Source organism: Pseudorca crassidens, chromosome 15 (genome assembly GCF_039906515.1).
Source record: "Pseudorca crassidens isolate mPseCra1 chromosome 15, mPseCra1.hap1, whole genome shotgun sequence".
Lineage (NCBI taxonomy): Eukaryota > Metazoa > Chordata > Mammalia > Artiodactyla > Delphinidae > Pseudorca > Pseudorca crassidens.
In genome coordinates this window covers 83,085,608-83,112,004 of record NC_090310.1, presented here as the reverse complement: position 1 = coordinate 83,112,004, position 26,397 = coordinate 83,085,608, and the positions used below count along the sequence as shown (strand labels likewise).

General features: G+C 51.5%; 1 protein-coding gene across 4 annotated transcripts; it reads right to left on the bottom strand.

Moving 5' to 3' along the window:
• Positions 1-11,773: 11,773 nt before the first annotated feature.
• TFAP2C (transcription factor AP-2 gamma) lies at positions 11,774-25,006 on the bottom strand. Of its 4 annotated transcripts, none has more exons than XM_067708575.1 (7): positions 21,088-23,606; positions 19,021-19,506; positions 18,866-18,917; positions 17,435-17,651; positions 16,731-16,849; positions 14,625-14,769; positions 11,774-12,471 (listed from the first exon to the last, which is right to left on the bottom strand). In XM_067708575.1, the coding sequence occupies exons 1-7, from the start codon at positions 21,133-21,135 to the stop codon at positions 12,183-12,185; spliced, it is 1,356 nt and encodes a 451-aa protein (XP_067564676.1). In that variant the 5' UTR covers positions 21,136-23,606; the 3' UTR covers positions 11,774-12,182. The 4 variants fall into 4 exon arrangements, with proteins under 4 accessions (XP_067564676.1, XP_067564675.1, XP_067564674.1 ...); XM_067708574.1 differs by lacking the exon at positions 21,088-23,606 and adding an exon at positions 20,210-20,448; XM_067708573.1 differs by lacking the exons at positions 11,774-12,471; positions 21,088-23,606 and adding exons at positions 12,509-13,303; positions 24,714-25,006.
• Positions 25,007-26,397: the final 1,391 nt, after the last annotated feature.

Genomic DNA, 26,397 nt, shown 5'->3' with positions numbered 1-26,397 from the left:
ACGGGGTATTTTTCTACCCATCAGACTAGAAAAATTAAGAATACAGCACTCCAATTTGGCAAACAGCTGGAGACCCAGCCCTTGTATCGTGCTAATGGGTGTTTCTTGGACCATTCTCTCTGCGGGCCAATATGGCAGGTGGGATCATCAAAACCATAGAGATGTGTGCACTCTCTTGGGCCAGGAATTGTACTTCCAAGATCTTTAACTTTCTCTTAACTTTGTCTCTTGGTCACACAATGAATCCTCCTGGCTGGTTCTCACTTTTGTCAACCGTAAACAGGAGGTTGGAAGAACAAGACCTGGGAGTTTCCAATCCCATTTCCCAGAGTCAGAGGGAGGCAGCCGGGACCCCAACTCAGCCAGGGGACTCGAGGCCACCACCCTCAGCCTCACTTACTGCACAGATAATGATAGTATCTCCCTGGAGGGTTATTTGGAAGATTGAAAAGAAATAATGGATGTAAAACATTTGGCCTAGACCCTGGTGCATAATAAGTGATAAATAAACAATACTTGTTATTATTGTAATTCTTTCAAATAACCACTTCAAGGGCATCAAAGGAATTTACCATTTAAACAAATTTTGTTTTTCCAAATCAGTGGTTTAGCCAATGACCTCTAAGGTTCCTTCCACTGTTGACAGTCAATAAAGTTCTAATGAGCCCCACCCTTGGGCTCACCCCACCTCCACCTTCTCTGAACTGTAAGCTTGAGGAATTTTTAATTCTGAGCAAACAAGGCCAGCGGCCCTCAGTGTGCCCATTCCTCTGATTCCTTGTCCTACTGCGACAGGGCATCTGCAGGTGTCCGGCTTCAGAACCAGTATGAAATTCATCCTGAGCTGGACATCCACTGGAGCTCCAAGACCGGCCACCTCCAGGGGAGGGTCGGCCGCAGGGGTCCCAGCTAAAAGAAGCCGAGGGCAGCTTCCACGGGTTTTCCTTCCCTGTGACTGACTTTCTGGGTCTTACTTGCACAAAAGTCGTAATAGAGTCTTCTCGCATCTCAGTAAACGTTGCTGAGGCCCAGTCCTGGGAGCTTTACATGATCCCTCCCAGCCCTTTAGCCCCAGTGTCACCTCCTCAGTGAGACTCCTTGAACACTCCATGTAAAGCACCGTCCCCACCCCCAGCAGGCCTGTTCATGTAGACTGCAGGGACAAAACTCTGGTTCCGGGAATCTGCAAATAAATACCCATGTGAAATGGCCTGTGAACAGGTGTGCTCCCCGCTGCCTTGCTTATATCCACTGGAGACTGGAAACACCCTAAACCGCATCAGAACAGGATGAATTATCTGAGCATCACCCACAAAGGGACATCTTGCAAAACAAGGCAGCTCTGTATGAACTGGTAAGGAACCACCCTCGTGATAAACCAAGTGAAAAGAGCGAGGTACCAGCCTGTGTGCACAAAATGCCACCATTTGGGTTAAATAAGAAATACATGTAATTGTGTGTATGTGCCTAAAATATCTCCTTATGCACACCTAACTGGCAATGAGATTTGCTTCCAGACAGAGAGACAGGGGTGGGAGGGAAATGCACTCACCTCTGTACACCATTTGCATTTCCTCCTGTGGGCCCCAGTTTATACTAATAATAGTAATCATAGTAATAGGAATAAGGGCCCCCGTGCTGGCCCGTCTTGGAGCTCTGGTGGATGTCCAATCGTAAGAGCAGAGAGCTTGTCTCTATTTGATCTGCTGTTGTAGCCCCAGCCCAACGCTTGCTTCCCCCTCCGCCTGCCATCATAGGGACTCAATAAATATTTGCTGAAGGGGCTTCCCTGGTGGCACAGTGGTTAAGAATCCGCCTGCCAATGCAGGAGACAAGGTTCGAGCCCTGGTCCTGGAAGATCCCACATGCTGCGGAGCAACTAAGCCCTTGCGCCACAACTACTGAGCCTGCACTCTAGAGCCCGCGAGCCACAACTACTGACCCCACGTGCCACAACTACTGAAGCCCATGCCTAGAGGCTGTGCTCCACAACAAGAGAAGCCACCACGATGAGAAGCCCGCTCACCACAATGAAGAGTAGCCCCCTGCTTGCCGCAACTAGAGAAAGCCCTCATGCAGCAACAAAGACCCAATGCAGCCAGAAATTAATTAATTAAATTAAAAAAATTTTTTCTGTTGTGAAAGCTACGGAGGCAGCGACATTTCCACTAGATCCCCATCCTTTCACCACGCAGAGGACTCCAAGTCAGAAGTTACATGTGCCTGTGATGGTTGGACTGATGTCTGGAACTGTGGGCTCCACAAGGCAGGGCCCAGGGCAGCTTTAGTTCACTTTATATACCCAGGGACTAGCATGGTGGATGGATGGTTGGATGGATGGATGGATGGATGGATGGATGGATGGTTGGATGGGAGAATACCTTAACTGTCTTGAAGTGAGATTCACTTCAGCAATTTCTGAAATTTTGGTATAAATGGATTTATTCATTTATTCTATAGATAGTTGTTGGATGCAATACTCACAGCCAGTTCCCACACAGTATAAGAAGTATGATGGGAACTGAGAGGACACCTAAGCCAGCCCAGGACTGGGAAGACTTCAGGAGGAGGTGATGCCCAAGGTGGGAGCTGGGGCTGAGAAGGAGTGAGTAGGCGAGAGCACAGGAGGTAGAGGAAAAGGTGCCAGGTAGAAAGGCGAGCCATGGGAAGGGCAGCGGTGATGGCAAACTGAGCCCTGAAGCCTGAGGCAACCCGGAGCTGGACACTGGGCAGGGACCCTGAGCTTGTTGGCAGGAGCTCCACCCTCCCCCGCTCTGCAAAGGGTGGAAGGGGCCAGCCTACCATGGAGGCACAGAGTGGGGCTTCTTGCCTTCCCCTCTTTCCTCCTTCCTTCCCTCTGCCTTTCCTTCCTTCCTTCCTTCCTTCCTTTCATTCCTGCTCGCCCCCCTCCTTTCTCTCTTCCTCTTATTCTTTTGCTCTCTTTTTTGACCAGAGATTGTTCCATTCCACCTGTTTCAAAAGAGCTGAAAACTGGGAACTCCCCGGCCGTCCAGTGGTTAAGACTCCGAAGTTTCACTGCAGGGGGTGCGGGCTCAATCCCTTGTGGAGGAACTAAGGTCCCGCAATGCCCTGCGGCCAACAAAAAGGTTAAAAGCTTAAACACTAACTTTTTTTGAGCACTTACTACATACCAGGCACTGAGCCAAGCACTTTGCATGAGGTAGAACGTTTATCCTTTCAGATATTTTTATCTTCTATTTATGGGCCCTTCCTTAAAGACTCGGAAACTAAGGCATAGAGGGTCCTTCCCAGGAACCACCCCTTGGCCGGCCTGCCTGCAGGACAGGCTGCTGCTTCCCAAGACCAGACGCTGGAGTCAGAGCTCCAGTCTGGGCTGCCCATCCACCAAGTGAGGAACCTCCCGCAGGCAACTCACGGCTCGGAGCCTCAGTTTCCCCATCTGTAAAATGTGGGCTGTAATACATACATCCTACAGTTGTCGGGAAGAGTAAATTAGTTTAATATGAAAAGGGTCTAAAACAGTGGCTGCCACGTACTGAGTGCTCAATAATGTAATATCTTACCATCTGGGGACAGGACAGCACTGGGTCCGAAGTGCCACCCCCGGACGCAGCCAGGCCTGCTCTGGAAGCCGGCTCTGCGGCTTACTGGCTGTAAGAACTTCAGCAACTTCCTTACCTTTGTCTGAGCCTCTGGTGCCTCATCTGCAAAATGGGCTAAAATAGGGTTGTTAGGGAATTAAATAACATGGTGCAGGTGTGTTTTCTGTAGGTTCTTTGTGTTACAGCAAGCATCCGATTTTATTTATGTATTTATTTATTTATTTATAAATGGTTATTCTGCATTTTCTTTTTTTCCTTTTTTTTTTTTGGCTGCGCCACACGGCTTGCAGGATCGTAGTTCCCCGAACAGGGATTGAACCTGGGCCCTTAAGCACTGAAAGTGTGGAGTCCTAACCACTGGACTGCCAGGGAATTCCCCAGATGTTATTTTTTCAGTGCTTTTACTAAACCTAGGGTTTTTATTTTATTTTATTTTTTAGGTTTGTAAGCAGGTTTTGTTGGTTTTCACCACATTCAAGTTAAAACATTCAAGCTGGACAAAATGACATAGAGTGGAAGATCCACCTCCCGGCCACCCCAGACCCTCAGCCTTGGTCTCAACCTCCAAGCCCCCCGCCCAGGGCAGCCTCTTCGTGGGCCCTCATCTGTCCTCCCAAGGATATTCTAAGAGTGTAGCGGCATGTGATGTGTATTACTTTTGTCAACAATAAAAATGGAATTGTTTGTGACACCTAAATTCATTCTGTCATCAGCTAGAACGAGTTCGCAACAATGGATAGGGAAAACAACAATTAAAACGGAACAGCTGAGAAAATTCTTTCTGAAGATTTTCCTAAATGGTTGGTGCCTGCCAGCACTGAATTTTTTCTGTCTTGTGGGAAAAAGAATATGTATGGATGTTAGTGGGGGAACAATCAAAGTCTCTGCTCACAGAAAATCAGTATTCCTGGCCAAAGAGAAAAAGTAATGGGGAATGCGGGTGGAGGGGCAGCCTCCTACCGTCCCTCACTTGTGCTCCAGAAAATTGCTTCAGGTGAGAAACTGCGCTGACTCCAAAGTCAGGAAACAAGTTAAAATAAAAATTTTTTTAAATAAATTTATTTATTTATTTTTGGCTGCGTTGGGTCTTCATTGCTGCGCGCGGGCTTTCTCTAGTTGCTGCAAGCGGGGGCTACTCTTCGTTGCGGTGCACGGGCTCTAGGCGCGTGGGCTTCATTAGTTGTGGCACGCAGGCTCAGTAGTTGTGGTTCACAGGCTCTAGAGCACAGGCTTAGTAGTTGTGGCGCACAGGCTTAGTTGCTCCACGGCATGTGGGATCTTCTCGGACCAGGGCTCGAACCCATGTCCCCTGCATTGGCAGGCGGATTCTCAACCACTGCGCCACCAGGGAAGCCTGGAATCGTCTATTTAAAAGATTCCGTCTCTTCCTTGCTTCAAATCAAATTGCAATTGGAATTAAATTCAAACCCCTTAATGCGGCCGCCAAGCCCCATGAGTTGACTCCTGCTTCCGTGTCACACCTCCCCCCTCCTCTTATTCCATGCTGCTGCCCTGGCCTTCTCCCCATCCCTGAGCTCCTTTCCACCTGGGGCCTCTGTGGCTGGCCCACTCCCATCATTCAGGGCTCAGTTAAAATGTCCCCTCTTTCAGGAAGCCTTCCCTGACCACCCCAGCTAAGGGGCTGCCCACCACCTCTTTCAGCACCTCCTCTCTATCCCTAGTCGCCGTCTTATTTGCATCGTGGCACTTAGCGTCCTCAAAACTTCTCTCCTTAGTTATGTGTCGGATCCACGTCTGGCTCCCATACTGAGGAGTAAGCTCTGGGGTGGGGGGGTTCATCTGTCTTGGATGCTTGTCTGCTACTCCACTACCGAGAAGACTGGCTGACTTGAAACAGGTGCTTTCTGGCTGTTTATTGATGAAATGAATCAATGACTGCTTAGGAGATAAGTCCCAGAGTTGAAAACCTTAGCATCTGTAGGATCACTCACCAAACTGTTATCAATTTGGTCTTGTAAAAGGTTATGTAAGTTCTAAGAGTTTTCTGTAAGATGATGGGTTCCAACTTGTCATCAAGTTTGAGGCAGAGGACAGAGGGTCTCTGCAGGCTGGAGCCGACCCCAGTGCATCAGAAACAGCAGCTATTGTAGAAAAGATGTTGGTGATGCCACCAAACTCAGGGCAGAGGCTAGCAGGGGTGCACAGGGCATTAGCAGCTAAGTACGAGCTAGGCAAGCTCCCAGCTCAAATGTCAGTTGCATTTTCCTGGGTCATTTTTGAATGACAGTTTTGGCACGGGAAAAGTTCATAATACCAGCAGCTGCTGTTTACCGAGCAGGCACCAGGCAGGATGCTGTACCCTGTGGTACATCATCATCTTATTCATCTTCCCAACATCCTCATGGGAGGGCAACTAAGATGCCAGTTTTGAGGTGAGGCAAAGGAGGCTCAGAGAAGTGAAGGACCGTGCCTAAGGCCACACAGCAGGAAGTGGCTGAGTCTGACCCCGATCAGGCCGATCTGCCTTGGGAACAGGGCGCTCAACCTCAGCCATGTCCCAAACCTGGACCAGATTCTTTGATCCCAAAGTGAAAGTTGACTCACATCAACCCCACCTTGGCTGGGAGTGAGAACAGGAAGAGGCCAACTCCCAGTATCCAAGAATGATGTCAAAATCCCCAACATAACAAGACAGATTTCAGACCCTGAAAAAGGGCAGCGGGTAGAAAGAGGCACCGCCTACTCAATCCTAATACACATCTTCCCTAAGAAGAACACTCGCCCACCACGTGTGCTGGATTAGCTCAGGAGAAGAGAGGATGAAACACCTTCTGGTGGGTCATTCTGGCTGCCTATGTGGCCCTGAGGCATGAAGTGTCTCCAGGGAAGGGCTGTTTGCAGGGACCACCCCAGAAACGCCACTCTCACACAGCTCGGCCCCAGGATTCAACATATTTTATGGAACAAATACCCTGTGTTGGGCATCGGGCTAGTCAGTGCGCGGTGAGACTCTGGAGGGCAAGATGGACCTGGTGCCTGCCATCGTGCACTTAGAGTCCACTGGAGAAGCCAGACAGTTGAACCATAATGTGTCCCAAGTGCTCCGTGATCACCGTGTGCATCTAAGATTCTAAGAGCCGGAGCACATCACCTGGAGAAGGTGCTGAGGACACAGAGCATCCAGAAGGGATGTGACTCAGCAAAACGTTAGAGCTAGAAGATGCTGGAAGGCAGTGGTTCCTCAACTCAGCTCACTATCAAGATCGCCAGGAGAAGTTTGTTTTTAGTAAAATAGATTCCTAGACCCTAGGCCCAGAGTTTCTGATTCAGTAGGTCAAAGGCAACAGAAGGACCTCAATATCTGATCCTTCCAAGGACCTCTGATGACCTGCCAAGTTTAGCAGCCATTGCTCTCAGGGGTCAATATTGGGATACCCAGAGGTACCCAGTGAAATGAAACAAGTAGAAGGAAGTGAAAGGGACCTCTCAGAGTTTTGAATTTGCTTTGGACAGGGATGTTGGGGTGACTTCTCCCCAAGATGATGAAAGACCAGGTCACTGGCTAATGCAGTTGCCACCAGGCGACAGCACCATGCATCAACGTAGCTGTTAAGAAGGTACAAGCAGGAAAATGATGCTTCATTTAACACTGAAGGGTCTCCATGATGTTAATTGGACCTGGCCCAGTGGTTAGACCATGGAGGTGGCTTTCTCATTCTTTGTGCAGATATGATATGCATGTTTAGAAAAGAACCCACAGAAAGATCAATGGGAAGAAAAGAGCAAAGGAAAAAGAATTTAACAATTGTATTCATTTCCTAGAGCTGCCATAACAGAGTGCCACAAACTGGGCAACTTAAAACAGCTGAAACTTATTGTTTCACACATCTGGAGGGTAGACATCCAAGTCAAGGTGTCAGCAGGGCCACGCTCCCTCTGAAAACTGTGGGGGAGAATCCTTCCTGCCTCTTCCATCTTCAGGAGGTGGCCAGCAACCCAGCAACCCTCGTGGCTGCATCCCTCCAATCTCGGCCTCTGACCTCACGTGGCCTTCTCCCCTCGTGTGTCTGTGCCTCTTCTCTTTTTGTAAGGACACAAGTCATATGGGATTAAGGCCCACTGGACTCCAGCATGACCTCATCTTAATTACAAGCCTATTTCCAAATAAGGTCACAACTGAGGTATAGGGGTTAGGACTAGGGCATACCTTTTGGGGAGATACAATTCAACCCCTAACACCCATGAAGTCCCTAAGGCCTTCTAATCTCAGTAAGGGCCAGATGCCAGGGTATCCTCTTCAGCCCATCCAACTCCCATACTCTCACCTGTGAGGATCATTCCTTAAGACTAAGATGTTTCCTTGGAAAATGCTGGGAAGCCTCAAGGGACACTCGATGTGTCATGAAAAAGAAAAAAAAAAAAAAACAACCAAGGGAATTCCCTGGTGGTCTAGTGGTTGGGACTCTGCACTCTCACTGCAAAGGGCCCAAGGGCCTGGGTTCAATCCCACGTTGGGAACTAAAACCAACAAGCTTCAGGGGGCGACCAGAAGGGAAAAAAAACCCACTGAGATTTGACCTTGTAAACATTCTTAACAAAGCTCTTCCCGAAGAGGTCCCTGGAGTAATGCCTTTCAACTCCTCTCAGTTTCCACACTTTCCTTCTACCCGTCTCCCGCATCGAAATGTTATCCAAACGAGGCAGGGAAATTAGTGTTTATGATGGTGCGAAAAGTAACTGAGCATTCCATGAAACTATGGACTCCAATGTAATAGTAATTTTCAAAAACCACGAGGTCAGGTTTGTTTCTGCAGATTATGTTGTGCTGCTAGCGGACAAAGGCTAGGTCCACCCTGCATGAGTGGACCTTGGGCATAACGCCAGCCTGGGTTGAGAGAACCAGGAAGGGGTCGGGTTTTGATGGCTCCGAGTGTCACCAAGCCTCCCAGCCCGGTGGCCTGCAGATTTCAGAGAAGCAAATGAAGACTGTCAACTGGAAGAGAAATTCAATGTATCTGAGTTATGAGAAAGGTAAGTCAACAATGATCAGATCATCAAGTAGCAACAGCTGCCCCTGGGAAGAGCACGCTCGTGCGCTGCGGCATCGAAATTTCGAAAGCAAACCTTTCTTATCTCCAACTAAAGGGAAAAGTCTCACTGCCCACTGAGCTCAGACAGATAGAGAGGCATTGGCCGACGGTCACTGCCATGCCAGGGATCAGAGAAAGCTCCCTGACCTGGAAAACGTGCTTAAACGAACCTCAGACTGTTCTTCCCCTTGCAGCCAAGGGCAGCTACTTCCTGGGTTCTCCACCTGCTGTAAAGGAAGGCAAACCAAACCGCCACTTCATTACCCCAACACACCCTGGGAAAAGGAAAAGACTAGAGAAGTACAATCGGTCCCTGACTTATGATGGTTTGACTTACGTCTCAACTTAACAATGGTGCAAAAATGATATGCATTCAGTAGAAACCATACTTCGAAGTTTGAATTTTGCCCTTTTCCTGGGCTAGTGATACCCTCTCGTGATGCTGGGCGGTGGCCAATGAGGGTCAGTGACTCACACTCACAACTACTCTGGACCCAGACAACCATTCTGGTTTCCACCTGCCATAGAGCAGTCAACAAATTACATGAGGTATTCAACCCTTTACTATAAAATATGCTTTGTGAGATGATTTTGCCCAGCTGTAGGCTAATTTTTAAGTGTTCTGAGGAGGTTTAAGTTGGGCGAGGCTAAGCTCTAACATTTGATAGGTTAAGTGAATTAAATACATTTTTTTTGAAAACTGAGGTATAGGGAATTCCCTGGCAGTCTAGTCGTTAGGACTTGGTGCTTTCACTGCCAGGGCCCGGGAACTAAGATTCCACAAGCTGCACAGTGTAGCCAAAAAAAAAAGAGAAAAAAGAAAATTGAGGTATAGTTGATGTACAATAAATATGCTTTTGACCTAAAGCTATTTTTAACTTAGGATAAGTCTATTGGGATTTAACCCCATCGTCAGTCAAGGAGGACCTGTACCCGAAGTCCTCGGAAGTCACAGCAACCTGTACGGGAATCCACAACAGCTGGTAACCAACACTCACCCCGGGAAACAGGCAGTGGCTCCCGCATCCCCACCACTGCGGGGCCTTAGAAGGAGTTTCTCTGTCTCTCACCCACCCATGACCTTATCCTGTTTTGTGCTTTAACATCCAAATACAGGAACTTCAGGTCTCAGACCTCACCCTGACACTAGGCCCCCAAAGAGAAAAGAATGATGGTTGTTATGAAATCATTTCAAATGAGAAACAGACTAACCGTCCCTTTCCTAACGCACAACTTAAATTGTGTGCACTTGGGAGATAAGACAACCATCACGTACTATTGAAAACACCCTCTGACCTTCCAGAGAACCTCTGAGTGTCTGTGAGGCAGGCAAGCACCTCCAAGGTGCCAGGTACCAGGATGGGCAGGTGTCCAGTTTACAGATGCTGAGTCCTGCCGAGTCCCTCTCATCCATAAACGTTAGACCGCACGTGCCTTCAGACAATGGTTTTCCTTCGGTGCAACCAGGGAAAAAAAGGGAGCATCTTCATTTCTTCTCCCAGAGGGCAAAGACTTCAGCAGCATCTCGTGTCTTCATAAAAAGCAAGCCCAACCTATCAAAGAGCCAGCCGGCAACAACGGCACAGGGTGAAAGGAAAAGGGAGAAAGGAATAGAATTCTTACCAACACAAGACTTGAAACAAAAACACTGGCCCCTGGGAAAAACAGGAGTCCATTGATCTGACGGTCCTGGGAGTTGGAAGCGCTCCGAGGGCAGGAAACCCTTCTCTCACCGAAGGGAAAGCCAAGACAGCCAGTGTTTCGGTGGGGACCTCACGAGGCTGCTTGGTTGTTCTCCACAGCATCAGCTCAGAGTGTTGGGAAGTAAGACCTGTTATCATGCACTGGACCCAGGAACCCGGTAGCTGTCCTCGGGTGTCCAGTGGGAGCGAGGAAAAAGGAGAGCTGAGCGCTGAGCCAGGCATAAGCCCTGCTTATGACTCACTTCAATCCTGGGTTGATTCCAGAACATTATCTGCACTACAATTCAGCACAGCTCCTCAAAGCCAGACTCTGGTCCAAAGGCAAGTGAAGATGCCGATAAGAAAACAGTCCTTTTTCCTTCAGCCCTTTGCCCCCATGACTTCCTCTTAACACCCAACGTCTCACGTCTTGATTGAGAAGTAAGCGCCAGTGTGAGACCTTCTTGCTGCTCTAACGCAAAGCAGTTGTGATCCTGACACACCAGCCGGATAAATCCGACTTAATGGGAACGTTCAGTGGCCAAGAACAGGCCGCCAAGAGCACAGTATCAGGCTGGCAGAGTTTACGTTACTTAACAACATCCCATGCCAGCATTAAATCAGGAATTGCTGACCATTTGGTAGAGTTATGAATTAAGGATTATGAGACTGGAGTTGAAGCAATAGCCTTATCCAACGTTCAAGTGCAGCCACTCATGCCAAACTATAAACATCTCACTTCCTGGAGGATGTGCCAGGCCACTTCAACTTGAACTCAAGGACTGTCGGTGTGCACCCAAGATCCTTGCACACATCCAGCAAGTACACAAGCCCCGCTGGTCTCTTCTGCTCCGCAAGTACAGAGACCCAACCTCTGATCTGCCCAGCAGACAACATGATTAGGATCCCTTGGATCGATGGGCATCCTAACGTTCCCAAAGATGGAGCATTTCAATTGACTGAAAACACTCAGAGCACCTACCACACAACCACTGCTTGCATTTGACTGAATGCCAAGTCCTCCCAAGGAGGATCTGCCCAAGAATTTACCAACAATCATCTCATTTCCATTCTCAAAATTGTGAGGTGGCAACTTCACCATAAGTACAGTGTTTCTCAACTGAGCAGCCTTACGCAAGAGACATGATTCCCAAACTATGGATTCCTCTCTTGTTGTCCATCAACCGTCCCTCACACATCTCCCAACAGCCCTTGTGTTGGGGAAGATGGTACCATACACAGTCGTGAGAACCACTGATGAGTGCGAGACGTGGCGCAACAGAGCAGTCTTCCAAGAGAGACAAAATGAAACTCCAGATTCCCCTCGGCACAGAGATTTCCTGTTCCGTCTCATTAACTAAGCCACAGCCAAAACCCAGAAATCAGCTCTGCCATTCTTCCACTCCTCTTAGAAAATTAAAAAAAACACATCAAGTTACAACCAGACTTTCACAGCTTCTATTGAGAATACTTTCTTTTTATTATACAGGTTTCATATACATAACAATTATTTAGGGAACATTTACAGGCAAGGAGCTCAATTCCAAAACTCCGTTTTCACCCACACACACTGTACTTCACACTCATCTTGGGGGTCAGCCCAACAGGAATAAGACAAAGTTATTGCTTTGTGAACAGAAAGCTTTAATTAAATTAGAGTCTTCCAGAGTCGAGAACAGCACTCACGATACTCTTGACTCTTAATACCCTGTGTACATATGAATAAAGCCTAAAGATGTGTCTTAGATTACCCCGTCACCTTTAAAAGCTAATATTAAAGTTGAATCCCATTTCTCAAAAAGTCGTAAGAAGTGCACCCGTATTTACAGACCCCATTAAATTATGCATAAATAAAATCTGTACACTCAACGCAGCTTCTCAAAATACAGAATTCTCCTCTGGGACTTGGGATGAGAGACAGCAAAAAAAAATGCTTCATGCCCACCCCTTTTCAAGTTTTCTCGAAACACCAAGATGTGAAATAAATACGCAAAATAAAGCTTCCGTACCTTAAAGGAACATGTCTTTTCAAAGAGTCTCCTCCTATTTGAAGAGTTAACTTTCAAAGTTTTGTTTTGTTTTTTTCTTAAAAAGAAAAACATAAAATCATCAGCAGGCTTTGCTTCTACAAGTTTCGTAAAACCCGAAGGGTCCCTGTGAACAAGGGATTTAAAGTGTGTCAAATACCAACCTATTAACCAGTTCTTAAGCGGACAGAATCCTTGCCTCCCGCGGTATGTAGGGTGAGACGGAAGAGGCTACATAAATACTTTTACCTTAACACTGAAAATTATAGTGGATCTGAATCACATCAATTTGACATCTCAACAGCTATGTGTGTGTGGGTTTTTGTTAGCCCAGGGAATTTATTTAAAAGGTTCCAAAACTTGTAGCACCACCTTCAGAGAAAGGAAGAATGGGGTTCCAAAAACTAAAGTATCAGCTTAATGGGTAAAGAACCAGCACTTGTCACCTCCCGAGAGCGCGTCCAGAGCTTAGGAGACACTTCAGCACTCCTTAAGTACTAAGGAATCCAGGAGGGCACGTGAAGATCTGGAAATCCGACGGAGGCCCTTTTCGTGGGAAGGTGGATAACAAACTCTGTCCCCCAGGCAAGCGGGGTTCCCAGTTTGTCCTGGTCGAGACCGGTTTTGGAGTCCTTTTCCTTCCAGACGCTTCGGCCCTTTGTTCACCTCTGTTTTACTTCCTGTGCTTCTCCATCTTTTCCAGGGTTTTGCTAGAATCGGCTGGACTCTGGTCTCCGGGGTTCATGTAGGATTTGTCTATGACCATCAGGGCTTCTTTTATGTAGTTCTGCATGGCAGACACAGCAGCACAGATGGCCTGGCTGCCAAACCCGTGGGTAATCAGGCTGAAATGAGACAAGCAGTTCTGAATGCTGGTCTCCAGGACCGGAGTGGGCCGGTTGTTCCCATTGGGAGTTCGGTCTTGATTGAGAAGGTCTGTGAATTCTTTACACACTTGCCTGTGAAAGACAGTCAACACACACCACTGAGTTCAATCTAGGCCGTGACAGGTAAAGAGCACAAACTAGTGTGGGGATGACACCTAGAGGCAACGAGAATTTGGGGCTGGCCAAGGAAGTACATTTTAAACTGATAGCAATAGGCAGCTGCCGCGCTTAGCACCTGTTCTGTGCTGGGCCCTGAACTAAACTCTTTTTATTTATGTTTGGCCGTATTGGGTCTTCGTTGCTGCGCGCGGGCTTTCTTCTAGTTGCAGCGAGCGGGGGCTACTCTTCTTTGCGGTGCGTGGGCCTCTCATCGCGGTGGCTTCTCTTGTTGCGGAGCACAGGCTCTCGGCACGCGGGCTTCAGTAGTTGCGGCACGTGGGCTTCAGTAATTGTGGCTCTTGGGCTCTAGAGCGCAGGCTCAGTAGTTGTGGTACACGGGCTTAGTTGCTCCGCGGCACGTGGGATCTTCCCGGGCCAGGGCTCGAACCCGTGTCCCCTGCATTGGCAGGCGGATTCTTGGCCACTGTGCCCCCAGGGAAGCCCTGAACTAAACTCTTTTAAGTACTATCTTATTTAATCCTCACTGCAATTAGAGAAGATAAAAGGATTAATGCCAGAATCAACTGGCCAAGGTCACCAGGACTGGTAAGAGGTGGAGTCAGAATTCCAGCCTAGGAGAGTAAGGGCTAGCTTTACTTGATGCAGATTGGTTCCTTAAACCAATTCTGTCAAGATCCCTGAATTCATTTCCCTGAAACTCACTCTTTCGATACAGGCTGGTTCACTGCTCGCTTTTGCCCTATTTCCCACTTGACTAGTTCTGCTTCATTTACCATGATTTTAAAATCCATTTACTCTTGGTTTCTGTGAGAAATCCCTCAGCTGCATTAAGTCGTTTTGAGACATTTCATTTGCCCTCGTCTCCTACACACACAACCCGATCATTACATTTTAAAAATCAAAAACATCTTGTTATCAGGAGGCAGAAGGCGCAGGATCTTGACTGGATGTGATAAAATAAATTGTCTTCAACACATTTTTGTAAGACATGCAAATAAGATAATGAAAGAGTAGCTTAACTAGTTTGAGCTGAATAACTAAGCGGCTCAAAAACACTCATTCTGAGCAATACACTCACTGCTCTAATTCTTTTAAATGCTACAGAAAGTTACTCTAATTTGACTCTGTCAAAGATGCTCCTTGCCATTTCCTCTTGCTCAACACCCTAACTTACTTAAGGAGCCTTTCGTTCTTGAGCACCAGGGACTGTGCTGGCCCCTCAGCTGCAAGGTCAGGGCATCGGGGCATCAAATTCTCAAGCCTGGATACTTACTGTGCCGCCAGCAGCATATTCTTCCTAGTTGCCATCTCATTGCGTCCTCCGAGATGAGGTCTGGTTAAATACTCGGCCACGGATTTACTAGGAAATTCTGCTTCACAGACATAGGCAAAGTCCCGAGCCAAATGGACAGCCTCACCTAGAATAATCGGCAATGGCAACAGACTTTAGGGCCACTGTGGTCCCCAAGGCAAACTGTCCCTTCCCTCTTTTTCCAGCACTATCGGTATTGGTCTAGCAGTCATTTTGCATTCTAAAATGCAATCACACAAGGGGACAACGATCCAGCCAGTAAGCAGAACCTCCTGGGTACTTGCAGTGGGTACCCTCCCCTAGGGTGAAATCATACAATGTAAGAAAAAAAAAAAAGTCTGAAAATTTTAACTGTACTTAAACGATGTTACCCCAGTCCTCTGCCCAAGCTGAGCAGATGCTCCTCTCGCTGCTAAAACAGCGTCTAGCATCCGTTGGTAGTGCAGAAGTCGGAAAACTTAGGGGGAGTGAGCATGACTGACAAAGAAGCAAACTGTCACTTTTCTTTATGAAACTGGGACAAAAGTCTTTGATACGGAACTTTGTTTCTAAATGAGAGCGCCCCATTACTGGTGGAGGTAAGTCTCTAGAATGTTGCTTTAAGAAAGAGAAGCAGGAGTGTTTCCTACCGGAAATGTTAGGAGCCCTACCTACCCTCTCGTCTCAGGTATTGGGGGGCACAGAGGGAGGAAAACGAGGGGAGGGTGTCATTTCCCACCCGCGGCGCTGGGTTCTTTCTGGTTCCAAGATTTGGGGCTGCTAGAGTTTTACAAACCCAGATGGTGGACCTCACCCACCATCCCCACTTCCCTCCCCCGACTCACTAAATCAACATCTGAGAACCATTGTTCAGGCACACGCTTTCTCATTCAAGCACCCCTGCCTGGCCGGTAAGGAAACCTAGGGGAGCCGCATTTATGCTCCACGCACGCGGAATCCACCATTCTCCATGCAGGACAGCTGGTCCCCAACAGCATCGAACAGGCAGCTCCTTTCTCCTTGCCCTGACCTCCAAAGACACTCGTAAAAAGGTAGAGCAGGGCCCTGCCAAGTCTCTTTTAGCAGCGCGGTCGCGCCATTTAGACCAGGGAAAGAAAGTGTTCAAAAGATTGCCTGACTACCAGGAGACCACCCCTCATTGGCTCCCCCGGCCCCCGAGCCGGGGCCCAGCGCCCTGCTGATTGGGCGAGGTGCTGGCGGCCGCTCCAGGCTTACGGATAAGCCCCCTCCGTGTTCATCAACTCATTTTCCTGTGCGCAGTAACAACGAGCTTGTTTTGTTTTGAAAAATAATTATTTCACTTTTCCCTTGCCCACTTTGTAAAAGGCCGTATTGCATTCTTGGCTACTTTCCAGGTTCGGGGCGCAGGTCCATTCAAGAAACTGAAATGTCACATCCTAACTATCTTAGGACTGGGGAGAGGGGCTCATCTGTGGGCCCCATTACTTTTTTTTTTTTGATGGGGAAAATGAACAAAGGAACTGTGAATTGGGCTAGGCTCATTGTATACAAGGGCTTTTCTCTTCACTGACCACAGTCCCAATATTCCACAGCTACAAAGACTAGAAACGGTCCTGCTGCCCACCGGTAACCAGTTTTAAGAAAAGGTGTACCAAATGATCGATTGCATCCTTCAAAAACTGGTTCATCTGATAATGTGATGTCTTAGGAAAACCCGTTTCTTTTTAACAATGATTTTCTGGGAGACCCAGAACAGAATACTTCAGCAGACACATCGTTAAATGTTAACTTATTTGATTAAATGACTGTGATTCATTGTAATGAACGCATGGCAAAATCGCTTGCATCTCTCTTTTGTGACTAAGAGTTGTTTTTAACCTTTTCTTATACCTTTTTTTTGCGGGGGGGGGGGCGGGTGCCGCACCCTACGGCATGTGGGATCTTAGCTCCCCGATCAGGGGTCGAACCCACGCCCCCTGCATTGGAAGGCGAAGTCTCAACCACTGGATCGCCAGGAAGTCCCTAACCTTTTCTTTAGAGAAATATTAAAGACTCAACACAGCACTAACTAAAAACACCGCAAAACAAAAACACAACTCCACTGACCTTCTACTAAAGATGTCAGGAGGGTGACGTGGGCAGCTTTCCGTCTCCCCGCTGGAAGATTCAACCCAATCTTGTCCAACTTCTCCCGCAAGGATCGGCCACCATTTTTAGATTTAGCTCTGAGCAAAATAATAATAAAATAAAAAATTCTTTTCTCAAGAAACCACTTTAAAATTCTAAATGCCTAACATGCTGCTCACAAAACAGAAATCTGTCAGAAACAACCTACATTACGTGGCTCATAATCAAGTGATACAGGGAATCCTTAATTTATTACTTAATCCCTGTAAAATTCAAAAATCTTTCTCAGCATCGCCAACATTATTATTTTTTTTTAATCACAGAACATTGCAAGTTGTACAGAGCAGACAAATTTTCACTTGTAGAAACTGCAGCAGCCCCCAAAAAAACAACTCCCTGGGGGAACCAGACCCATGGAGCTCCTCTACTCTGAATACAGATGCTACCACTCATACAAGGGAATCAAATTCTAACCAAATGAGAATTTGTTAGCGCTGTTTTAACACTTCCTTCTACATCTGGCACGTTCTAAAAGAGAAGATGTGTACTAAAACTCCCTGAGCCAATGAGAATTCAGCGTTAGGTACCAAAGTTCCATAAATGTTAAAACTATCTCCCTGGTCCTTTTCTGTTATTCATCCCCAACCATTCAACCGCCATGCCCAGAACGTGTCCCCACGTACCTTCTGAGGACACCTCCCAGTAATGAAGCATTTAAGCACTCAGGCGGGGACAGTCGCCTCTGGACTTCGGCAACTGTCACTTTGTATTTAGATGTAGAGCTGAGGAGGGACAATCTTCCAGGGACCGAGCAGAAGACCTCGCTGGGATTCATCACAGCCTCCACCAGCTCCTTCTGACAAGGGAGACTCAAGGGGTTCTTCGTCATTGAAATAGGACCTGTGAGTGAAGATCAGAAGTGGCGTTCCCAAGCAAACCACTAACCAAAGCTGAAAGAGCTCTTTGAACAACTAACTGCATGTTGGACTATAAATTGCAAGCAGATTTTTTTAAAGCCATATTCTTCAAAGATAATCGAATCTGAATTTCACAATTTAACACCTTGGGAAGTTAATTAGTCAAGATCCCACGTGTGGAGGGTTTGCATTTTCTGACCACTGTTAAAATCTGTTTCGTTAGAACGTTTGTTTTCAAAAGACTACTTCATAACTAAATAAATGAAGATTTCTTTTTTCCCCCTCACTCAACGAATATCCAAAATCACAGGACATAATCATCTGGCAAAATCTTTCAGTGCAACTGATCACAGTAAATTTTAAAATACAAACACACCTGTTCTAAGTTTACTGGGAAATTCAGTTTATTTTCTGAGGTTTTCTTTCTTTTTTCTTTTTTCCCCCCAAACTCATTTTTCCTCAGTTGATTTCAAACAGTTTAACCTCAAGTAACAGACCATAGCTACATTTCATTTAGGATGACCCCATTTCCCAACAGAGCTAAACTGGGAATCCTGGCAGTAGGTAACTTAATTTCACGAGCCACTCAGTCGCCCAAGTAATCCAATTTTCCAAACCCCCGCCCCCCTCATCCCTGCATGAACCCGACAGATCACCCAGCCTGATGCTTTCAGGGCTGTCTGTTTTGTACACCAAACTGTGTCCCACCTTCTTTTTGCAGGTCAGAATTAAGGCTCCTTACCCCTGTGCATATTTGAAATCAGAAATAAAATCACATCAACCCGTTCAACAATTAAAATTGTCACAGAACCAATCACTCCACTAAGGGTATGTGGTGACTTGTTTTCCAAATTAAGTCACAGCCTTAACTCACTCTGGGATTCTTTCTGTAAAAACACTCTCGAATTCAATAAGTAACACCCACCAAGGGAAAACTATGGAGTAACAAATCCGGAGATTGAGGGGCAGCTCCTGAGAGCATCCTTTTCCATTTAGATCTTAAAGAAATGCCCCGTCTTCTCACTCCTAAAACCTATCTGCCTCGAGTCCCTGTCACTCCCTTCCACCACAAATGTCCCAAATCGGATACCAAAAGCCCTACCTCACCAATAAGTTAATAACTTCCCAGTTACCGCTAAGAACCAGTACAGGGTGTGTGATGCCAGAGGAAGAAAAGAACTCGTGCTCACTCCGTACCTTTGCGAATAACCGTCTGATCATGCAGAAGTAGGTGCTGGTCGTCGACATTCTGGGGGAGAAATGACAAAGTTTCCTTTAAGTTCGGGGGAGCCTGGACGGGGTAGGAGAGAGGCAGTGGGGCGAACGGGTCCGGGCAGGGCCGAGGCGCTCACCTGCACCTCCTCCATCTGGTGCGCCATGTCGTGGAGCCCCAGGTTCTCGGCCAGGCCCGCGGCGTCCAGAGCGTGCGAGTGGGGCAGCAGCAGGTCCGAGCGGCGGTAGGCGTCCCTGCGGGCACTCACGGCACCGCCGTCCAGCCCGGAGAGGTGGGGCAACAAGCTGGCCGGGCGCGCGTGGTGCGAGGGCAGCCCAGCCCCCTCCTGGCTCTGGCGGCCCGGCCAGGCCTGCTGCTGGCTGCCGGTGGGCGCCGGCTGGTGCAGGGGGTTGATGGCGGCGGCGTACGCTTCTCCCAGATGCGAGTAGGGGTCGGCTGCCTGCGAGTAAGCCAGCTGCTGGTAGGGAGGCGGAAAGTAGGGTGGTGGTTGGTATTCGGCGACTCCAGCATGGGAGAGGGGCGGCGCGGGGCTGTAGAGATGCTGCCCGGCGGAGGAGAGGTGAGGCAGGCGCGGGTTCCCATTGCTGCTCGCGTCGTGGCGATCCTGGGGCACAGAAACGGAGACCCGGTTAGTACGAAACCCCGCTACTGCGCACGGCCCGCGGCCACCGCGCCGAGCCTTGTGACCCCCGGGGACCCTCCGCACCAGCCCGGACCGACCCCCGCGGGGCCTGCCCTCGGGCCAAAAGGCCCCGGGGAGCAACGTGCCCCCGGGGTTTCGTTGTCAACCGCTAGTCCGCAGAGGAAGGGGAAACTGGAGAAAGACCTGGAGGAACGTGCACTCCGGGCCCCGCGGCGAAGGTCTGACGCCCGAGGTATTCTGCGGCTCCAAATCCGAATGCCAGGCCTTGGGCCGGAAGAAGCTGGGGCAGGGGTCCGGGGAGAAAGCCTGCAGGCAGCGCAGAGCGCGGTCGCTCACGAGCCCGCACATGCTGGCGTCGTCGGCCCAAAGTGGGGAAGCGGTGGGCGCGAAGAATGCGCGCCGCGCAGGAAGTGCGCCGTTTCCCCGCCCCAGGGACCCTCCCTTCCACGCCCTCAGGACAAAGACCTCCGGGCGAGAGACCCTCCCTAGCGGGGGCAGCCACCCAGCGCCGCCCAAGGGACTCAAGGAGGAGCCCGCCGCAGCCAGGGGTGCGCTCCCTGCTAGCTGTGTCCCGACCAAGTAACGCCGTCCTGCCCAGCCACCGTCAGTTTCCCCACAAATCGGGCACGGAGAACGAAGGACCCCGAAAATTGGGCAACCTTGCCTGGGCACGTTCCCTCGCCCCACGGCTGTCCGACTTAATTCTCAAAGGACGTGTCGCCATGTGTTCCCGGGGTCACAGGGGTGGCGGGGGACCAGGAGAGCTATGACACCGTCGCCCCCTAGCTGAAGTGCCCGGGCCTGCAAACAGGGGCAGCCCCTCTAGGTCCCGCGGGCGCACAGCTCTCCCGCGTCCCCGCCGCCACCGCTCCCCTCTCCCGGGGCCTGGGCTCACGCCTCGCGCCGCCTGCGTCTTCTTCCTCTTTCCGCTCGCCGCCTCCCTCCCTCCCACTCTCCGAAACTCTAGCTCAACCTGTCCGACAGGCTGGAGCACTCCCGAGCGCTTACGGCCCCATCTGGCCTCAGCGCCCCCCCCCGGCCCCCCCTTCTCTGGAAAGCCAAACTTCGGTTGTTTTCTTGTTTCCCCAAGGAGGTAGCGGGGCAGGTGACAAGCCCGCCTCGGAGGAGACTCCGCAAAGGTGTCGCCGGCAGGTCACCTCGTCTGACTCCTTGGGACGGAGGTTTCGTGCGTAAAAGCCACCTCTAAAAGTTGCAGACCCAGCGCTCTTCCGAGAAATCGGGGAAAAGGGCTGTTTTGCTTCGCGAGAAACCGGCCGGTAAGCTTTGTGGGTGGGATCTGCTACGCTCTTTCCAGGCCCCATTCCCGAGACTGGATATTTAGGTAAAGGCCCGATTCAGGAAGGGAACCCCGGAGAAACGCACTAGGGAATGTCCGGAAAAGTGGACCCTGTCCCATCGAAGGGCGAGCGGTGGGTGCCTGTTCGCTGCTCCTGCGCCCTCGCCCCCGACCTCGGTCCAGTGGCCCGCGCCTCCGGGACTGTACTCGGGCGGGGCCAGGCTGCGCCCTTGTGCCCAGCTCACCTCGCAGTCCTCTTCATACTTGACATTATCGGTTATTTTCCACAACATGGCGTCCGGCGTCCCCCAAAACAGTCGCCAGTTAAATCCAGGTTCCCCCCACCCCCCGAGCGGTAAATCCAAAATTGGGGTCACGGTGGCCAGACGTCTGCCGCTGCCCCCGCCGCGCGCGGGCCTAGCCGTCCCGGTCACTGGACGCGCATCGGCGGCTCCGCGATTGTAGATGGTGCCGCCGCGGGTGTAGAGGCCGCGGCCGGGGACCGGGGAAGCCGCGCCCGCAGTGTGTGTCCAGGCGATAGCCGGGGGATCCGGGCGCCTTAATGAGAAGAAATTATCATAACTCCTCCCCGGGGGCCGGCGCGAAGGCCCCGGCGCCGGGCGGGGCGGCCCCCAGCCAGTCCCAGCCTAGCTCCGCCCCGCATCCTGGCCCGGCGCCGCGCGGAGACCCACGCCTCGGGGGGCTTAGGAGAGGAGTCGAATGGGCCGCACCTCGCTGACAGCCGCAAACCTAAGAGGCCAGCGTCCCCCATCACGCCATCCATCAGTCACCCTCACCAAGCACACACCTGAGGTCGGCAGAGCTGGGGACCGGGATCCGAACCCAAGAGCCCCCCCTCTTTCACCGACAGCGCCTTCCCCCACCCTCCAAAAGACGTCTCAACAGCTGAGGTCCCCCTATCTCCTAAAACGTCCCAAACACCCGCTCCAAGGAGATTTAAGGTTTAAACTGGAATCAGGCAGCTGGAGTCCCAGTCCCTCCGAGGGACGACGCCCTCCCCCGCACGGCGTGGGCACAGTGCGCTCGGGGTCCTCCGAGGGGGCGGGGGTGGGAAGGCCTTCTGGGGAGTCGGCCCCAAGCGCCACCGAGCGGGTGGGCCGCTCCACCGGCCCCGAAGTGTCGGACAACGGCGTTTCGCCGCCATCGCCCGAAGCTCCATCTCCAAGGCTGGGCTGCGGCCGGGAGGCGGGTGGGGGGCACCCGCCTACCCTCGCCCGGCCCTGCCCTGCCCGGCGCCGGCTCGGCAGCTTCCTCCGACGGGCCAGGCACTCAAGAAGCCTCAACTCAACCTTGAAAAGAGGTGCGGGGCTGAATGCAACCCTAGCGTCACAGGCGGGGACGAGGGAAGAGGTGGGGGGAGGAGGAGGGGCCGTGGAGGGACCCCCGCTGGAGAGGTGAGCACCCGGGGTCCGCAGATACAGGCAGAAAACGAAACTTCCTTCCACATAAACGTTGCCTCTCCCCCCAATATGCATTTGCCCCCCAACCTTGAAAGCAAAGCGCAATGCTGAAACATTTTAAAGAAACGAAATCCATTGGCCCGATTATTGTAATTGACCTTTTTTTTCTTTTTGCTTCAAGGGGAAAGTCGCTAATTCTCGGGAGCTGAATTTAAACATTCTCAGGGAATCAGAGAAGGAATCTTTCGATTTGATTACGAATCCGATTTTGCAATAATCAATACCTATCAGTTTACTGCCCCGGGCCTGTGGAGTGGACGCTGCTCCCAATTCACAGAATGAATGCACCCACTGCTTCCCTACTCCCGCCCGGGCTTGTTTGAACTTTAGCATTTCTTTAAACCGAGATGGGCCTAAAATAAAATAACCAAAATAAAAATAGGCGTCTTCCAAGCGAAAGGTTCTTCCTCGCCCCAGAGAGTAGACAGATTCCAGGTGATATTCCGACCAGTTGTGAGAACAAAACCTGGAGACGAAACCACTGGAGGCTTTTCGGGCTTGTCTGCGGGCTCTGCACTAGGATACGTACAAAGACAGTGCACACACGACCCCTGACACCTAGCTTTCAAGACACCGTGGGGGGGGGGGACGGGGGGTAAAAGAGAAGACCGCAGAAGCAGCGCTCCTGGTACTCGGGAGTGGGCGCAGGGGGCACCTGCTCAGGGCAGGTATCGGACCCGGTGCGGTAGGCATGCTGGCGCCCTGGGAGTGGAAGATTGGGGTCCCAGGTACTTTCGAGGGAGGCTGCGGAGCCTCTGGGCACCCCAGACATCCAGACCAGTGACGCAGGAGCTCTCCTCCACACTGGGCCTTCTAGCCCCGGCTTTGACTCCAAGACCCGGCCGGGGATGCAGCTTGAACAACTTGTCTCGTCCACGCCTGCAACTTTACCGCCGGGCATGTTGGGTCCAGGGCTGGGCAACAAGGCACCAACCCCCCGCCCCAGGTCCTGGCTGCCCTTCCTTTCCTCAGCAGCGCTCGCCAAAGCCACCCGGAGGGACGGAAATCCCTCGCAGCCCCGGGGCCTCTATGGCGGAGGCAAAGGGAGCCGATGGGCCCCGAGGGTTTGCGCACCTCCGTTTAGGGAGCCCCAAGGGCACAGAGGTTTCGGAACCGCTCGGCAAAGGCCATTCATTCCCAAGCCAGCGCCCTGGACCTGGACGCTGCCCCCCTCCAAGGGACACGCGCTCAAGCTAGAGCGCAACTTCTGTGCCCTGGATGGGGAAGGCGGCACAAACGAATCCTCAACCTTCCCGGCCAGGCCGACTCCACCCAAACACGCACAGCTTCTGCTTCAGGGACGGAACCCAGGCACGCGCGCGCCCTGCTCCGGATGCCGGAAATCTCAGCCCTTCCTTGAGCTCAACTTTTCTGCTCTGAGCCGAGAGCGAGAGCAGAGAGCCGATGGCTCCCACACTCAAGACAGACCTCCCCCAAGGCCCCCACCCCTCGCCGCGCGAAGACGCATGACTGCGTGGCCGCGCCCTCAGGCAGCCACGGCCTGGGAAGGGTGTCCCCTCCGACCCTCCGCGGCTTCGCAGACGCCAAGTGTAAACAGAACGTGGGGATCCCGGGGAGCAGCCTCGCCGCTCGCCTCGCACAATCAAGGGTATGGGGCTGGACGGTTGTCAGCGGCTTCCCTCTGTCGCCCCCTAGGGAGCCTGCACTCAACCCACACGCTTGAAACCCTGGACCCCGGCCCCCAGCCCGCTCGGATGGCGCTAGAAACCAGAGACCGGAGGCGACAAGGCGTCTGTGAGGACAGCAGCGCTACAACAGTGCGCCACCTCCAAAGATGCGCGGGCAACTGCCTCTGGAAACAAGGCTCCCAGACCCGGGCGGCAGGCTTCCGCCGCCTCCACACCCATGGCAAGCCCAGGAAGGCGGCGGGGCGGGTAGAGCTGGACTGGAGCAGGCCTGCGACTCAGCTTCCCGTCCCGGGGAGGGGGCGCCCGAGCGGCATGTGGAGGCTCCGAAGCGCCCTCGCGGGCGCCGTGCACCAAACAAGGTGTCTGTGTCGCCCCGCGGAACAGCTTGGGCTCCGGCTGGGACCGCAGTTAAGAGGCGGGGCCCAGCGAAGCAGAGACGAAAAGCCGGGGCCTGCAGCAGTCCGGGAGGGCGCCCATTCCCGCGCTAGCCCACGCCCTCCCTCGCAGCACCGGCACCCACTGAACGGACACTTGGCGTCCAAGAGCATCCGAACTGTCTAAGCCCACTAAGGTGCACGTCCGGGGCGCCACATGTATTAAATAATTCAGTCACTCCAAAATAGCAGCAATAATATCAAAATAGCAGTTTGTTTTTCCTGATGCTCAAATTGGCGGCTACACACACGCACAGATGCTTCTCGTCTTAGCCCAGGGTCCAGCCCAACTCTTTCTACTGCTCACTTGTAAGCGCTCCGCGCCAGGCCGGGTCCTCAAAGGGGTTTCGCAGCCTTTAGCTCTTCCTTTGCAAGCATCCTCGCAAACCAGAAAACGCGAAGCGCGGAGCTGGGGGAGCCTGTAGGACCCAAGCTTCGGAGAAGCTCTCATTTGCGGAGCGCTCGCGGAGCGCAGCGGTCGTGGTAGAGTCTCTAACTTGAGGACCATCGCCCCACTTGTCAGCAGGCGAATTTTCAGTCGTCCAACTACCTCAAAGCCACCAGCCTGCCTGTTCTTCAAGGCCACCTTCCTAGCGGCTCTCGGGCACCTATTAGAGACAAGCCGGCTCTCGCCTCCCTGCCCCGGGGGACCCCCGCCCTCAGAGTGCCTGTCACCTCTCCACCCACTAACATCCCTGGGCCCATCCGGGTGCAGTCTAACCGCTCCGAGCGCAGGCAGGTGGGCCAAGGCGCGAGCCCAGTGTCCCCGGAGGCCTTCGCGGCTCTGCGTCCTAAAACACCACTCACCTCCAGGCCAGCTAAGCCCGGAGGCCTTCACCTATTTATCTGGTCGCCGCCAGGCGAGGAGGCCCACTGTGGCCAGGCGCCCAGCGGCGCGGACTCGGCTTCCTGCGCCAGAAGTGCGCAGCGTCCAGGGGCCACCGTGCACCCCGCAGCGGCGCCCATCCCACCCAGCGGGCACACACCCCCTCCGGCAGCCAGGCCTCCAGCACCCCTCTCTTTCCCTGCCGGTCCTCGGATCTGTCCTCCACCCAACACCTCTCTTCTCACCTTTAGGAACTGGAAATTCATGTTGCCAGCTCTTCAACCCTCTGTGAGTTGAGGTTTTCAAGAATGGGAGCAACGCAGGAACAGGTCCCCAAGGGCCGCGTCGTGTGCTGTAAAGTGCTCCGAGCGTTTATTTAATTAACGGAAGGGGGATGGGGGGGTACAATTCACAGCCAAAACGGGCTATCGCGATTGGAAGACACACCTGAATGTCCTGGTTACTCCTCCCCTGCCCTCCTCCCCTTGGAAACTGTAAACTCGCCAATTGAAAAGGGTCTTCCCGGTCTTTTGACTGATCTTTACGTCTGTTTATAACCAGCAGTAGGTAGGGCTCCTTCCATCACAAAACTATTTTAAATGTATTCTACGTCTTGCAGGCAGAGGACATTTTAAATGTGTTCTGTCTCCACAGCCAGATCTATTAACATTTCCGTGAATTCCCCGCCCTCATTTCTGGCTTTGATCTGCCTCCAGGCACCTCGCAGGTTTCCAGGTCCAGCTAAAATGGAACCAGGGGCACTGAATTCCTTGGAGGAGAAGGAGGTGGGTGGGTTTGGGGTCTTCCTTAAGTGCCAGAGAGACTTGCTTACACCTTGGTCATCACATGCTCTTTGCCTGAAGGAAAGAGGCAAAGGACCTAGGTGACTTAAAAAAAGAAAGGAAACACACACACACACACACACACACACACACAGCTGAGAGCCCAGTAAAATGCAGTCTTAAGGAAGACTGTAAACACAAGAATAAATGCCATTTGTTGACCGTACCACAGGGGACCCACTGTGACCACCCAGGTCACCAGGAGGAGAAATTAGCTTTGTACAGAAGCTGCCCTTCAGTACCTGAGTCCTTGATAGTTTTCATACAGAACCTGCCCAGGCAACCAAACAGCTTCTTTTCCAGAGAGGTGAGTTGAAAACTTA